Source organism: Abrus precatorius, unplaced genomic scaffold (genome assembly GCF_003935025.1).
Source record: "Abrus precatorius isolate BTA unplaced genomic scaffold, Abrus_2018 Scaffold9, whole genome shotgun sequence".
In the NCBI taxonomy this organism is placed as follows: Eukaryota; Viridiplantae; Streptophyta; class Magnoliopsida; order Fabales; family Fabaceae; genus Abrus; species Abrus precatorius.
In genome coordinates, this window is record NW_020874439.1 from 35,197,729 (window position 1) to 35,211,889 (window position 14,161).

At 32.7% G+C, this 14,161-nt stretch overlaps 4 protein-coding genes across 5 annotated transcripts; 1 reads left to right on the forward strand and 3 right to left on the reverse strand.

Annotated features, from left to right (window-relative positions):
- Window positions 1-571: 571 nt before the first annotated feature.
- LOC113850253 (MACPF domain-containing protein At1g14780-like) lies at window positions 572-3,918 on the reverse strand. Its single transcript, XM_027480711.1, has 7 exons — window positions 3,473-3,918; window positions 2,818-3,056; window positions 2,366-2,567; window positions 2,206-2,283; window positions 1,930-2,113; window positions 1,546-1,712; window positions 572-1,408 (listed from the first exon to the last, which is right to left on the reverse strand). The coding sequence occupies exons 1-7, from the start codon at window positions 3,707-3,709 to the stop codon at window positions 716-718; spliced, it is 1,800 nt and encodes a 599-aa protein (XP_027336512.1). The 5' UTR covers window positions 3,710-3,918; the 3' UTR covers window positions 572-715.
- Window positions 3,919-6,398: 2,480 nt separating this feature from the next.
- On the forward strand, window positions 6,399-7,781 carry LOC113851318 (oil body-associated protein 1A). The gene is made up of 3 exons (XM_027481783.1): window positions 6,399-6,666; window positions 6,969-7,372; window positions 7,633-7,781. Exons 1-3 carry the CDS (start codon window positions 6,536-6,538, stop codon window positions 7,779-7,781), a joined length of 684 nt encoding a protein of 227 aa, XP_027337584.1. The 5' UTR covers window positions 6,399-6,535.
- Window positions 7,782-7,982: 201 nt separating this feature from the next.
- LOC113849381 (30S ribosomal protein S1-like) lies at window positions 7,983-11,029 on the reverse strand. Of its 2 annotated transcripts, none has more exons than XM_027479262.1 (10): window positions 10,647-11,029; window positions 10,354-10,513; window positions 10,202-10,263; window positions 9,651-9,810; window positions 9,442-9,562; window positions 9,209-9,290; window positions 9,022-9,125; window positions 8,742-8,820; window positions 8,594-8,644; window positions 7,983-8,293 (listed from the first exon to the last, which is right to left on the reverse strand). In XM_027479262.1, exons 1-10 carry the CDS (start codon window positions 10,902-10,904, stop codon window positions 8,210-8,212), a joined length of 1,161 nt encoding a protein of 386 aa, XP_027335063.1. In that variant the 5' UTR covers window positions 10,905-11,029; the 3' UTR covers window positions 7,983-8,209. The 2 variants fall into 2 exon arrangements, with proteins under 2 accessions (XP_027335063.1, XP_027335064.1); XM_027479263.1 differs by having other exon boundaries at window positions 8,044-8,293; window positions 9,651-9,732; window positions 10,647-11,003.
- Window positions 11,030-11,793: 764 nt separating this feature from the next.
- On the reverse strand, window positions 11,794-13,747 carry LOC113850258. Its single transcript, XM_027480718.1, has 2 exons — window positions 13,445-13,747; window positions 11,794-13,366 (listed from the first exon to the last, which is right to left on the reverse strand). The coding sequence occupies exon 2, from the start codon at window positions 13,245-13,247 to the stop codon at window positions 12,072-12,074; it is 1,176 nt and encodes a 391-aa protein (XP_027336519.1). The 5' UTR covers window positions 13,248-13,366; window positions 13,445-13,747; the 3' UTR covers window positions 11,794-12,071.
- Between the last annotated feature and the right edge of the window lie 414 nt (window positions 13,748-14,161).

Here is a 14,161-nt window from a genome sequence, read left to right on the forward strand (position 1 = left end):
GTTTAACTTAACTTACATTGAGGTAAACTTTTAAGATTTTTTTTAAAAATTATTCAGTTCAAAATACTATATCTTGAGCAATCTAAAAAGTTTTTAAGTTTAACAAATATATTTATTTAAATAAAAAATATTATTATTATTATTGTTGTTGTTATAATATTAAGATATTATATATTTATTTTATTTAAAGGCCTAAGTTTAGGCTCATTAATTTATTTAGAGAGATGTTTTTCTATTTATTTTTAAAAAAATATTATGATGACAAAAAAAAAAAAAAGACTTTATTGTAAAGTGAGCTTTAAAATAAGCTCGCAGACCAGAATAAACCTTTGAAAATGCTAGATCAAAAAATGTATTATAGTAAATAGTTCAAATTCAGACTTTAAATTTAAAAATTAGCTAGACTCATGTTTTACAAAACCTAACTCACCTTGACTCATGTTGACTTGAGATTCAGTTACTTTTTTTTCTCTGTGAATTTTTTCACAAGAGAGTTGAAAATTATATTATTGATTAAAATGTAAAAACACCACACCAAACAAATACCGAATAGTCACATTATAATTTTTCTACTGGCTGAAATCAATTATACCACTCATTTTGTATACTGTACTATACAAAACCATATGTACATGTGATCTGTAATTTAACAAAATTTAAGCAATAAAAAATATACATCGATCAATATACAAAGAAGAAAAGTAACTTGGAATGACTAATAGTCTAACAATGCAAACTTCACTTGTAATCCAATTTTACCACCCTCTGTCACAAGCTTAGCAGCTGTTACCAACCAATGACCAGGAGCATCATGCGGGCCTCGAACAACCTCACTTGTCTCCACATATTTAAGGAGTTTACCAGAACCAACAGGAACAGGTGGACCATCTGGATAAACACCTGAGTTAAGAACAGTTGGAGCCTGCTTCTGAGAAGCAGTGACACTTTGTTGTGTGAATGAAAATGTTGTGCTTAGATTTGTGAGGAAAGATGATTTTCTTGATGCCTCCGGTGCTGCAGCCCATTCTGATTTCCTAATACTGCAATTGGGTATGTGAGTAAATAATAAGCGCAAGTGAAGCACATTCTTTGGCCAGCTTCCTTTGCTAATGAGTTGTGCACCAGTTACAATGTAAACACCATTTGATTCATTCAACCAGCTAGGGTCATGCTTAACCACTGCAGTGCACACGTTTGCAAATCTTTTCCACCTTATTGGTTCCAGAAAGTGGTCACTGGATTCATTATCATCAGATCCTCGCCACATAGATGGGGTTGAGGTGCCTGAAGAGAGGATCATTGTATTTGGGAGGCCTGAAAGATGATTTATATGTATTGCAAGTCTGTCACATTTTCTGCCTTCTAAGTACAAGCGGAGACCCACCACAGGTTTTTGATCACTTTCTACCTGATTTTTGTATAACATAAAATAAAATAAATGCCATGGTTAACAATACACAGTTACACACATAATTAATGTCAATTATAGACAGATCAATACTTATTTGATCAAATAAGGAGGAGGATTTGGAAAAAAAACAGTACCTTTGCAGCGCTGACATGAAGCATTGAACACATGAAACTAAACTGCAGGGAAGGGGAAGAAGTTTTTTTCCTTTGATGCCTTAGAGGTAGCTCATAAAACATGGGTGCCCATTGCCTTGGAATTTGAAACTCCAAGAAGCATTGTAAATCTTCAGGAGGTGGCTTATCTGTAGAGAACAAGTGAAGTGTTGTATAACTTAAAAGGGTCAAAAACAGTAAATGATAATGTGCAACAGTGCAAGAAAAGATCATTTTGAAACTCATGTATTTTTGTAAAGGGTGACAAGGATAACTTGAGCCCAAATACAAATTGAAACAGTATAAAATGAATATGGATAAAAGTAGATTATGATATTACTGTTAAATTTGAAAAGAAGTACGTACAACGTAAATACAAATTGATTGCATGACTAAGATATCCACTTCCAGGAATTCCTGTAAGGAGTGAGGAAATAGGCACAAACTTGAAGAGGATTGCTTCAGGATTAGAAGCAACTGTCTGGAGCCAATTTGAGTGACCTTGCTTGAACACATCTCCTCCTCTTTTTGAGCAAAGGATGGTGAGGCCCTGTTGCAAGATTAAAGTAAGATATTAACAGCCTAGAAATTTTATTCATGTCAATTTTAAAATGCCAAATATTGATCTTTTTTGTGACTTACATCCTTGCTTGATGTTTCTGAAATACTGGTGAACTGCATTGTGCTTGATTGCATCACGCGATTAAAGACATCAGGAACCTACAAGAATAAAGAGATTGCATCAAAAGACAAGCAACAAATATGTAAGAAATATCGAAGATAAAGCTCTATAATTTGTTACTTTCTGTTTGCCTTCTGTGGTCTTCCTTTGTAGTTGAGAATGACTTCTCAAATCTGAAAATAGAAAATCTCCTAGATTCTCTAAATGTCTTCTTAGATCACCAGGAGGAATTTTTGAAGAATGTCTTTGTTTGACACAGATTACATCTTGACCTCCTACAGCCATACCTATTATTATGTGTGTACCATATGTCTGAATGAACCTGCCTAACCAAATTGATCAGTAACATTATTTAATTATCCCAAATCAAGCAACATTCGTATTCCAAAACCAAATGATGTCAACTTCAAAAGATAGTTTCATAAATTGTATTAATTTTTATAAGTTTTACTTAAACCATATCTATAGTCTACATGAGACTTCAAAACACATCGGTTTATATCAACTGCATCATAGCAATTATTAACAAGTACATTGTCTAATGTTAATGGTTATTGTGGGTTTGTGCTTACCTGGATAAAGAAGCTGGATCCCACTGAGCTGGAACAGATTTCTTTACTTCCTCTTGCAGTATAAGGTGTGAAGGAGTTAGGTGCAAATAGTACAGCGAAATGAAATAACCATCAAAAGCAAGATGTTTGATGTCATGAGCATCACGTAACCAATCACCACTCAAATCAAAAAGAGCGTTAAAATAGCCAGATGGTATTTTTCCTTGTATTGCTGATTTCTGATTAAGCAATTCAGACATCTGCAAGTAAAGAAAGAGTCATGTAACAATGCTTTAAGTGAGTCAACTTATGCATAGTTCATAGATTTTAACACTAGGCGATATCTTTCAAATTCAGAATAGCAAACTGCAATTTTTTTTTATAATATATGATAGTTCCACCATTTTTTTCTTTTATTTTAAAAACTACATTTCTATATGTAACGATTTACTTCATTATAATGTAAAAATCAAGCTTTCAAATTTAGCCGTGTACTAAGTCAAGTTAATTTCATTAACGTTTGCCACTATTACAAACCAACTAACTATTCATAATCCATGTACACAAGGTAAAAGCCGAGGTTATAGATACCAAATTATAAACCAAAAAAGAAAACTTATAAACATTTTTAATACATAGAATAGAAATGAACAGAAACGAAGAGAAAGAAAGAAACCTGGTTGAATTGAAGAACATCAGACTTAAAACGTAGGCGATCTCCTTTGTCACAGCGAATATCCTCAGAAACATTTGGAATGATTGCTCCACCAGGAACTGTAATGTCCCTCTTGTTCTCTTGATCAACCACCACCAACCTCCTACAACCCTTTGCAAATTTCAATCGAAAATCACTCGTCAAATCAAACCCTTTACCCAGACACTCTATAGGATTCAGAATCACCCCCTCCATCATCACCAATTTCCACAACAAACGCTACTAATTATTTAATTATCTTTTCATATCAATATGATCATATATTAGGCCTTAGCCACCGAGACCTCTGACCCTTAATTAATGGGTCGCCATACGTGACTTCAATCAAGAGAAGCTTTGACTATGACCAGTCTATTTCTTTTTCGTCTGACAGTAACACTACTCTATTTGATTTTGTTTTTTCATTAAATGAATAGAACCAAACACACTTATAAAGAAAAGGGTATGAATTTCAAAAATTATAAAATAAGTTACATATGTCCTTATTAGAAGATTAATCTGAGGATGAAATCAACAAAAAGAAGATCATGTTAATCCAATTTTGGCATGCGAATCGAATCCAAGGAAGCTTCGAGGAAGAAGATAATTTAAGGTTGTAAGTACAAGGTTGGCTAAACATTAATAACATTTGACCTTTGAATATCACGGAACTACCCGCCACAACCGCAAACAGAAAGAAGCGTGGTTTTTCGGGGGTGATGTATGAAGTATGTAATCAAGTTATAATATTTTGTTGGTTTAATTACTTTTTAAAAATTGCAAATTGTTAAAATACTTAATTATCCTTAAAAATGTGTTAGCACTTACGAATTCTTCGAATTTTTTTTTCATAGAACAAAATTTTCATTAAATTATAGTGTGAATTTCTTTAAATATTCTTAAGGATGTAACTTATTTATATATTTATAAAATAACAGTTCCTTTTGAAATTAATATTTATTAATTAAATAAGATATATTTTAAAAATGCTTCATTTTATTGAAATATGGAATAAAAGTAAAATAAAATTTAATTTAATTTGAAATTTAAAAACTTTATATTTTAAAAAAATAAAACACGTTTAAAATATTTTAATTAAAAATGAAAATAATAAACAAGCGAATTGAATGTCAGCGTGTGAGAAAAGAATAAAAAGCCAAATATACGGTCAACTTTTGTCTTTCATTTCTTTTTTTTAATTTTTGAACATATATTTAAATGCACACAATAAGAATTTTTAAATAATATTTCTATTAAAATTATAAAACATTTAAAATTAAAATATTAAATATTATAATATTTAGTAAAAAATTCTTTTTATTTCATTTTTATTATGTATCTACGTATTTAAAAAAAGGATATTTTTAAATAATCTTTAGTCTTCAAGTTTAAATTACCCAGGACTCTTCTCAACTTCCAACAACCTGTGCTGAAGAAGAAGAATGCAACATCAATGAGTCACTCACGTCAAGCAGTGAAAGACGGAAAAGGGAATTGAATAATTGACTGATTGTTTAGAAATCCCTAGAATTGTTAATAATCAAACACTATAAATCAAAACTTTATAATCTAATTATAATTATTTCTAGCTTGATCCACTTTATCAAAATGGTTTATGGGGTTTACTATTATTCATTCAGGGTTATAATATTTTTATAGTAAATATTGTTGCAATATCTTTTTTTATTGTATCATCTATTTGATAACTTTTATTTTTTATTGTATAATTATAATTTCCCATTCACCAATTTGAGTTCTCCCAACGAATGTATTCTCTACAAGAAATAACGACTTAACATAAATAAATTTAATAATTAATTGAAGTGCTTATGCTGCTTAATATGAAACTCTCTTTTTGAAAAAGAAAAAGAAAAAAAGAAGGAAGCAATAGAAATTCCATTATTAAAGAAGATTAGGATTATATTTGCTTGAATGAGATTGTTCACTTATTAGGGTTACTTGATACTTTCGTCTCGTCTTTAATTAGTTGAGCCGTTAGCATAAAAGGAAAGGAAAGAAAAGAAAATTAGTATTAGTAATGGCAATTAAAGTAGTTTGTTTTGAAATTGATTCAATATATTAAATTAAATAACGTATTACCCTGACATTTGTCTTGTGTTAATGACATGGTCAACAAAAATGAGTCATATGCTTTGAATTTTGAAATTTTAGATACACGATTACTCTTTCTTCTTTTGAAAATATGGAATTAGTTTTTGAAATGAGAAATGGTATTTATAGAATAAGTTTGTAAACTTTTATGTGATAAGAAATTCTTAAAAAAAAGAGGATATGCATGATAAGATAGTTATTACGATTAAGAGAGATTAAAAACAATATTATAAAAAATCACATAAGTAATATAATCTTTTGAAATTATTTTTAATATTAACTTCATAATTTTAGTTTCAAATTTGTAGTTTCTAAATAATCTGTCTTGTTTTATTTTTCTAGAATTAGTTACATTTTAATTTTTTTTCCCTCTCGAATGTGTTTCAAAAGATAAATATTTATAACACGTTAATTCTTTTGTGTTTTCTGTTAACATTTCATTAAGTTCCGTTAGTTATTTTTTATTAATCAAATAATTTTTGTTTACTAAAATATTCATTATCAATATATTTTTATGTTTTAGTTTTTCAAAAGAATTCTCCATGCTAGAATCATCTGTCAGTTGATAACAAGACCGATTATTCTTCTATAATTTTTACAAACCTTCTTTTCTTTTATCTATACATTAAATCATTTTAAAAATTTTGAATCTCTAGCATATGTTTTTTGAGGCTTTTTATTCCAAAAAAGGGATAAGGTTGGTTAGAGAATATAATACAACACAGAGAAATAAAATCAAACATGAAACATAGTTGCCACGTCTAGTACCTCAACCACGTGTAAAGCTGCATGCATGCCCACAATGTTGTCACAATTACTACAGAGTTCCTTAGAAAAACACGTCACAGTGATCAAATATGAATGAGATGAAACTTTGATCAATGTGAGCTAAGTGAAAGAACAGAACAGAACCATACTCAAGATTGCCCAAAAATGTCGACCAACGACAACCCCCCAGAAGTAGCTGATGAGCCAACTGAAACCGGCACTTCCCTCCTTGAAACCACAACAGCTGCTATCCAAAACTTCGCTCCCATCAACAATATCCACCAACATCTTTGCGCGTGAGTCACTAATTTATACATGAATAAAATTTATGTGTTATTTTATAGGTGCTATTGATGTTGTTTTTGCATTTAATCTTATAGTGGAATATTGAAGCAATAAAGACTTTAATCAGCGGCATAAGTTATATATGCGTGTTTTGTTTATTTTTATAATGTGGGTGGTTCCAATTACAAAAATTCATAAAGAGGTCTCTTGTTTTTTTGTTTTTTTTTTCCCATCTGAAACTAAGGAATTTGAATTTAAGATTAATTGATTACATGTGAATCAAGTGATACACAGTATGTAAATTGTTATGAAGGTTTCACTTTTACTCTCACGACATGACTCGGCAAGTGGAGGCACACCACTTTTGCGGGCACAAGAACGAGGAAATGAGGCAGTGTCTAATATACGACAGTCCCAACAAAAAAGTAAAGCTTATAGGATTGGAGTATATCATCTCAGAAAACCTGTACCGAACACTCCCGGACGAGGAGAAGCGCCTCTGGCACTCTCACTTGTACGAGGTCAAAAGTGGGTTCCTGTTCATGCCTAAAGTGCCGGGTCCCATTGAGCGCATAGACTTGGAGAAAGTGTGCAAGACTTATGGTAAAGTCTACCATTTCTGGCAAGTCGACAAGGGTCACACTCTCCCACTTGGGATACCTCAGCTCATGATGGCGCTTACTAGAGATGGCCAGATATATGACCACCTTGTCCAAAGTATACATTCTTTATTACATTTTTTCTTATGTATTTGGTTACTACGTACTATAGGAAAATGATTGATTTGCAATATTGCACCTTGTAAAAAGTTATATATTTTAAGATTTTATATAAGACTAAAATTTAGGTGGTACTCTTAGTATTATCTTCTAACTTTAACGTTAGTTTGACTTTTAATGTGAAATTTCAATATGCAGATTAAAAGTTGGATAATGATTTATCTAGAGAGGTTTTGTAACGAGTTCATTTGTTTGTAGGTTGTGCGGAGCGAATGGGAATAGACTTAGAGAAAGAAAGAAAGAATAGGGAATATATGACAGGGCCAGAACATGGAATTGACCCAATGGCGAATGGAGGAGGTAAGGGCCTTGAGACTCGGCTGAGGGAGGTGGAGCTGAAGCTGTGAAGCATGATTCACCTCCACCATTCGCCGCCAGCCTCTCTTTGAATATCCTTTTCAGAACTTACTGCGAAAGTAATGTAATATGTTTTCATCTCATGCTATTATTTGTTGCATGTTTCATGAAGTTGAATCTCAATCGTCTATGAAGCTGAATGTGTAGGTTATATTCCCCAGTTTGCACATGTTTCTAGGTAACATTTAAGAGAAATATAGAAATGATTATGTACTAGTAAATTGTGGAATGTTCTTGCGAGAACTTGTTTGCTCAATCAATCTTGAATCAACATTTTTCGAGTAAATTGGGAAGTGAAGATATGGGATATATATAAATACATTCGATAGGAATATGCCACGTCAGAACTTTGAATGTGAGATATAACTGTACAAAAATCACTGATTACAGGGAGGGAAGAGCTCTGAGTGAATCAAATTCAAGGGACACGCTCTAATACTCGTTGTAATGCCTTCTTGATACCTTCCTGATCAAGGGATGTAGTCAGATATATCTCCTGCACCTGCGTCACAGCAGAAAACTCCTTGGAACATTTTTGATATTGTCATATAGAAATAGTGGTATGGGGCCCATAGGGTAGTTTCAAAATGTTTGTTTCACATACATTATCTTATTTTTCTATGCAACATTCTATCCGATAAAAGATTATACATAGTAATTTATTAAAAAATACAAAATTCAATGCAATAATTGCATTTTGATGTGATGCTTCAATCTTACTTGGCAATAGTGATTCGATGAGATATGTTATGCTATGTATATAATAAGTGTAAGGAGCATTAATTAATTAAAGTAAATTCACCTGTCTTCCAGCCCGAGCAAGGAGAGTGAACCTTTGATTCGTGGGAGGTGCCTGCGATGATGAAAGGTTCAGAAATGGGGAGAAATAAAAACTATGAACAAAATAAATTATCATCTTCCATTATTATAGGAAGAATTCTGAAACTCACATTAGAAAGCCAAAGCTGCAAGTCTTGTGAGACCACTCGTTTTTCAAACCCTTGACGGCTGATTCTTGCATCATATATACTGTGACAGAATATTATCATAAAGTAGAAAAGTCATAATCAATGTACGTAACATAGTATAAACTATAGAAGGTATTTCAAATTATGGATTCATGAGTTCAACATATACATTCCGTAACCCATTAAGCTTATAGTGGCAATGCATTAATCAATCGATTTGCTAATACATATTTAAAACTTTCAATTAGTGATGCAAACATACCCATCTTCCTGCAGTAGCTCTTCAAGGATTGTTTCAAGCCCTGGGAGAGGCTCAATACCACTGCTATCACTACCGCTCAGAGAATCAGGATCAACTGAACCATCCTACAAAATATAAAATTTATTGCTAAGGATATTTCTTCACATTGCTGATAACAATTTTATTCATTTTTTATATTCATACAAACCTGAGGTATTACTTTGTCCAGAGTTTCTAGAAGAGGATCTTCTTCTAGCTGTTTAATTGACAGTTTAATCCTTGATTTTTCCCTGTAGGAATTTAGATATAAGTGAAGAGGTGATTTCCATAAACACACGAGAAAATGTAGCAAAATAGAAAAAGCCATCAAACATGGTATTAGTGGCCAGTAAGAATATCGACAGAAAATTCTATTGAAGGCATAATTATTGGAAATCTCACCAATCAATACCAATAACTTTGACCCTCACTTCATCACCTTCTTTCAAGATATCTCCGACATCATGAATTAGATCCCATGATACTTCTGATATGTGTATTAGTCCAGTAAGGTGATAAAGACCTGCATCATTCTGTGATGTCACTTGTAACTTCTCCATGGTAAAGCCGAAAAAAGGAAACTATAGACATGCATAATGCACAGTAGTTACCGTCAGGGAAGCGCAAATGAACAAAAGCACCATAGTCCTCTACATTACCAACTCTTACTTCAAAAATGTCCCCTACATTAACCTGTTTTGAAAATTTAGACCAAGCAGCTTCCTTTTCAGAGAAGATCAATTTCTTGTTATCCTCATCCGCTAGAATTACCTAAAATTAGAAGAAACTGCAATTATTCATTAATTATATATAAAAAATTCATTTAAAACACAAGAAGCATGCTCAAAATATTACAACCTAACAAAGAGTATAGCAAAGGATTATAAATTAAGAATTTTTTATATTTCAAGGTCCAGACAGTGCTTGAAATAGCTCAAGTCAGAACTTTCTAGATTTGGGAAATATTGGTTCTTTTTCACGGCAGGTTCAGGACTAGCAGACAGAGAAGCCTCAAACGTTGTGTTAGATTCACAGAATAAAATGATAACGTAGAATAAAACTTATATGCTGTTCCTTAAACACTTAGTATTATTTATTAATTAAAACTAAAGCTTGATTTTAATTAAAAAATTTGACAACATAGAATAAATAATTGAATTACCTTAATAGGCATAATTGAACCGATTAAGCCTTTTGCAATTTCTTGGATAGATTTATCTGGTTCTACACAAAAGGATCAAAGATACAAAATGTGAGCAAATAATTGAGAATGTTGAAGTGAAGCATTCACATGTAGGAAAAAGAAACATTTACCTTTAGAAGAATGCAATGGACTCAACTGTGGGAAAGGGAGAAAACCAAGAATAGAAAAAAAGCGAACGAGCAAGCCTCCATTGTTAAAACCTTCAACTCTACCATTATAAACGACTCCACTATCTTTATATGCCTTTGCAGCTTTCCAATCTGAAGATCTCTACTTCATTGCAAAAATTAAGATTTACAACATCATCAGTATTATAAAGTTACTATTTTATATTAATATGTGATTATTATTATTAATGATGTGATTAAGTAATAATAAATAAAGAAGAGAGAGACAGAGAGACCCGAGCTTGACGAGCGGCATCGTTTGGGTCAGCAGGAGAAGGGCGTTGGAGAATTACAGAGTCAGGGTTTTGGTGAATTTGAGTATTTGAAGAGAAGAAAAGTTTGGTAGTGGCAGTCTGATGGGATTGCGAAGGTGATTTGAGATTGAGAGTTAATTTGTTGGGAAAATTGAGGAAAGGGGAAAGATCAGATTTTGACAGAGAAGCTGACACTGAAAGGGAAGAGAAGGAACCAAGCGTTACAGAGAAGATTGGCATTCTTAAGAATGAGTTTGTTTTACAGTTAACAGAAGAAACCAAGTTGAGTTCATCTTCTTCACTTCATCCATTCCAAAAGATTGGATTGGATTGGATTGGATTGGAACATAGATTCCATCTGTCTTTCCTTCCACCACTAATTATTTTCTTCTCCCTCTTACATCCTTGTCACACACCTACACTTGTATTTTTTTTTAAAAAAATCATTTTATATCCTTCTTATTCACCTTGTTTATTAAATTAAAAATTATTTTTTATATACTTTTCAAGACATTATATATATGATTATTAAAATATTTTAATTTAACTGATAAAGAACACTTAAATTTTATGCCCCATTGGGTCGAATTTGGATCTTCTACCATCGTGCTGCCACTCTAATAAGAAAATTACATACTGTGAAATGCCTGATTAATTAACAATTGAGAATATTTTTTGTAATCATTGAGATTTTTAGTGTAGAACGGGGAGGATTCGAGTCCCCGATGAGTCAACACAACTTTTACTAAAATTAAGGAACTGAATAGGCCCATTTAAAAAAGTTCCAAGGTGGGTAATCCCCTTGGACAGATATTTTTCCTTCTTCTACCACGAATTTCTAGTTTGAGATATGAAAACATGATGTTGAATTATCTTTTGTTCACATTTATGTAGAATATAATGTTTTGAAAAAAACGATTGCTTCATTACATAACAACAAATTCTAAATGGAAAAGAAATGTTATTGGTGAGATATTTGATTCGCGTTCACCTCTGTAATGACAAATGTGGATCACATAGCACGTAAAGTAAATAATAATAATAATAAAATTGGATATACAAAGTTAAAATAATGACATGCCACACTTTTCAGGTGTAGGCCACACAGAAAATGAAGCTATTTGTTCATATTGGCTTTCTCTATAGTTTACTGCAAATATCATAGAAAAATAGTTGCTAGTTGACGGTGAACTGAATCTTTCCTAGTGTTGAAATGAACTAAACAGAAATCAATTACAACTTAGCTAATGATCATTGATGACACACCAATGAAAACAATGCATCTCAAATTCTAACATTCTAAAAATGAGGAAGTCTATTTCTATTACAGTGTATGGAACAAAATAATCAAATGGGGGCACCATGCCACAATATTTCAATACTACCCATAAAACTATATTCCTGATTTTAAGAGTAAATAGTCTGTTGTTGAATGGGATATCCCAACACATGACTAAGTTTGCTTGAATGTCCATTTGGAACATCATCATCAGAATCTAATTCCCACCAAGAACCTTTGTCATCGTTATAGGTATCATCAGCTTCACCACAGATATCATCCATATTAACATCTTCAAATGATTCGGCAATGGTATCTTCCAGATTCAATTTCTTCTTATCAACATCTGGATTGTAACTCCACTCTAACCTTTTCAAGATATCACGATCCTTCCAGTTTTTCACAACTGAAACAGCCTCCTTTTTAGCCTTCCCCATCAGAATTTCCTCCCAAGAAAAAGCAGTATCAGCAGTCCTTTTCAAGACACCATCATCAGTATCACCAATGACCACAGTCTTCAAACACCTTAGCCTTGCTTCCTTTATCACATCAACAAAATCAGAATCATCAGATACAAGTACCACACACTCAACCCTCCTATGATCCATGATATCCACCATGTGACTTTTCAATGCAAGATCTGCAGCTTGTGGCTTATCCAACACAGTTTGAACCCAAAACCCTGCCCGTTTTAGCTCATCTGCCAAACCATACCCAACTTTGGGAGTCAGAACAGCACTTGCAGCCTTCTTATACTTCTCCATTTTCATAGAATACTTAGCCACCAACTTCACCCTCCTGCTCCCCCTAGCTGACTCTATTTGGTTCATCCTTTTCACATGCTCACGCTCATGCAGTTGCTTGAAATGGTTAACAAGCTTTTCATTAGTATAAAATTTCCTCCCACAAACACGACAAAGATAAGGTTCATTTGGCTTGATAACACCCTTATTCTCTAAACGATTCAACAGTTGCCTCTCTTTTCTCCTCTCTCTAACAACTTGAGGAACATGGCTAAAAGTGTGGCTATTTGCATAAGCCACCGTATACCTAACAACCCCAAAGGAAGATGCAGCTACTCTAAGCTTATTGGCAACTTCATAGGGTGGGATTGAGTTGGGTGGTTTATTGTCCAAGTCCCAGAAGAGCCCCACCCTATTTGGCTTCTCGTTTGGTATCAATTTGGGGGTTTTACCCCAATCTTCTGATGCAAAATGACAATGTCTCGAGGCACCGTACGTTAGCCCGCTAGTGGATTCCAGTGTGATGAAGAAGATGCTGCGAAATTTGAGAATTGAAACCATATGCAATTGGCTCTCTATTCTTCCATCAATCAAAATATTAAGAGAAACGGTTGAATCCAATAAAGTTTCATTGATGGAGAAACAGAGGAGTGGGTGAAGATTGTAGAAAACCCATTTTCCTAAACAGTAAAAAGATTGGAAATTGGATTTGATTTGAAGATAAAAATGTAGAATTTAGTAGCAACGAAAAGTAGTACCTTCACCCTCTTCCTAAGCTTTCTTCTTTGCCGACGTGGGAGTGTGATAGGGATAGGATTGCGAAGGTGTTTTGAGATTGAGAGTTAATTTGTGGGGAAAATTGAGGAAAGGAGAAGGTGAGATTGTGACAGAGAAGCTGATACTGAGAGGGAAGAGAAGGAACTCAGCGTTACAGAGAAGATGCGCATTTTTCGTGTTTTGTTTGTATTGCAGTGCAAATCAACAAACTGAACAAGGTTCTTCACTTTCACCCATTCCAAAAGATTGGATTGGATTGGAACGAAACATACATTCCATTTGTCTTTCCTTCCACCACCGATTCTGTTGTTCTCCCTCTTCCCTCCTTGTCGTGGCCTCACACACTTGTATTCTTTTTTTTAATAATTTTATATCTTCCTACACCTTCTAATTAACCTTGTTTATTAAATTATCAAGACATTAAATATATGATTATTAAAAGCATATTGTTAACAAAATTTAGTGTTGTATGAAAAAAATAAAGTGTTATTTTGAAGAAACTTATGCTGTTTATGAATTAAAATTATATTAATATTTACTTTTAATATTATCATTAATTATAAAAAATGAAATTTAATTTGATAAACAACACTTAAATTTTGTCCAACACAACTTTTGTTTTAAAGTAAAAATGCAGGATGTTGAATTATCTTTCATTGAGATTTATGTAGGATCTAATGTCTTGAAAACAAACGATT

Coding starts and splice junctions, on each gene's coding strand:
- LOC113850258 (XM_027480718.1), bottom strand. CDS start 13,247: ATGGTTTCAATTCTCAAATTTCGCAGCATCTTCTTCATCACACTGGAA.
- LOC113850253 (XM_027480711.1), bottom strand. CDS start 3,709: ATGATGGAGGGGGTGATTCTGAATCCTATAGAGTGTCTGGGTAAAGGG. Junction 2,284..2,365: donor CCACAGAAGGCAAACAGAAA/GTAACAAATTAT, acceptor TTATTCTTGTAG/GTTCCTGATGTCTTTAATCG. Junction 1,713..1,929: donor AATCAATTTGTATTTACGTT/GTACGTACTTCT, acceptor TGTTCTCTACAG/ATAAGCCACCTCCTGAAGAT.
- LOC113851318 (XM_027481783.1), top strand. CDS start 6,536: ATGTCGACCAACGACAACCCCCCAGAAGTAGCTGATGAGCCAACTGAA. Junction 6,667..6,968: donor ATCCACCAACATCTTTGCGC/GTGAGTCACTAA, acceptor ATTGTTATGAAG/GTTTCACTTTTACTCTCACG. Junction 7,373..7,632: donor ATATGACCACCTTGTCCAAA/GTATACATTCTT, acceptor ATTTGTTTGTAG/GTTGTGCGGAGCGAATGGGA.
- LOC113849381 (XM_027479262.1), bottom strand. CDS start 10,904: ATGCCAATCTTCTCTGTAACGCTTGGTTCCTTCTCTTCCCTTTCAGTG. Junction 10,514..10,646: donor ATGCCGCTCGTCAAGCTCGG/GTCTCTCTGTCT, acceptor GCAATGAAGTAG/AGATCTTCAGATTGGAAAGC. Junction 10,264..10,353: donor TCCATTGCATTCTTCTAAAG/GTAAATGTTTCT, acceptor CCTTTTGTGTAG/AACCAGATAAATCTATCCAA.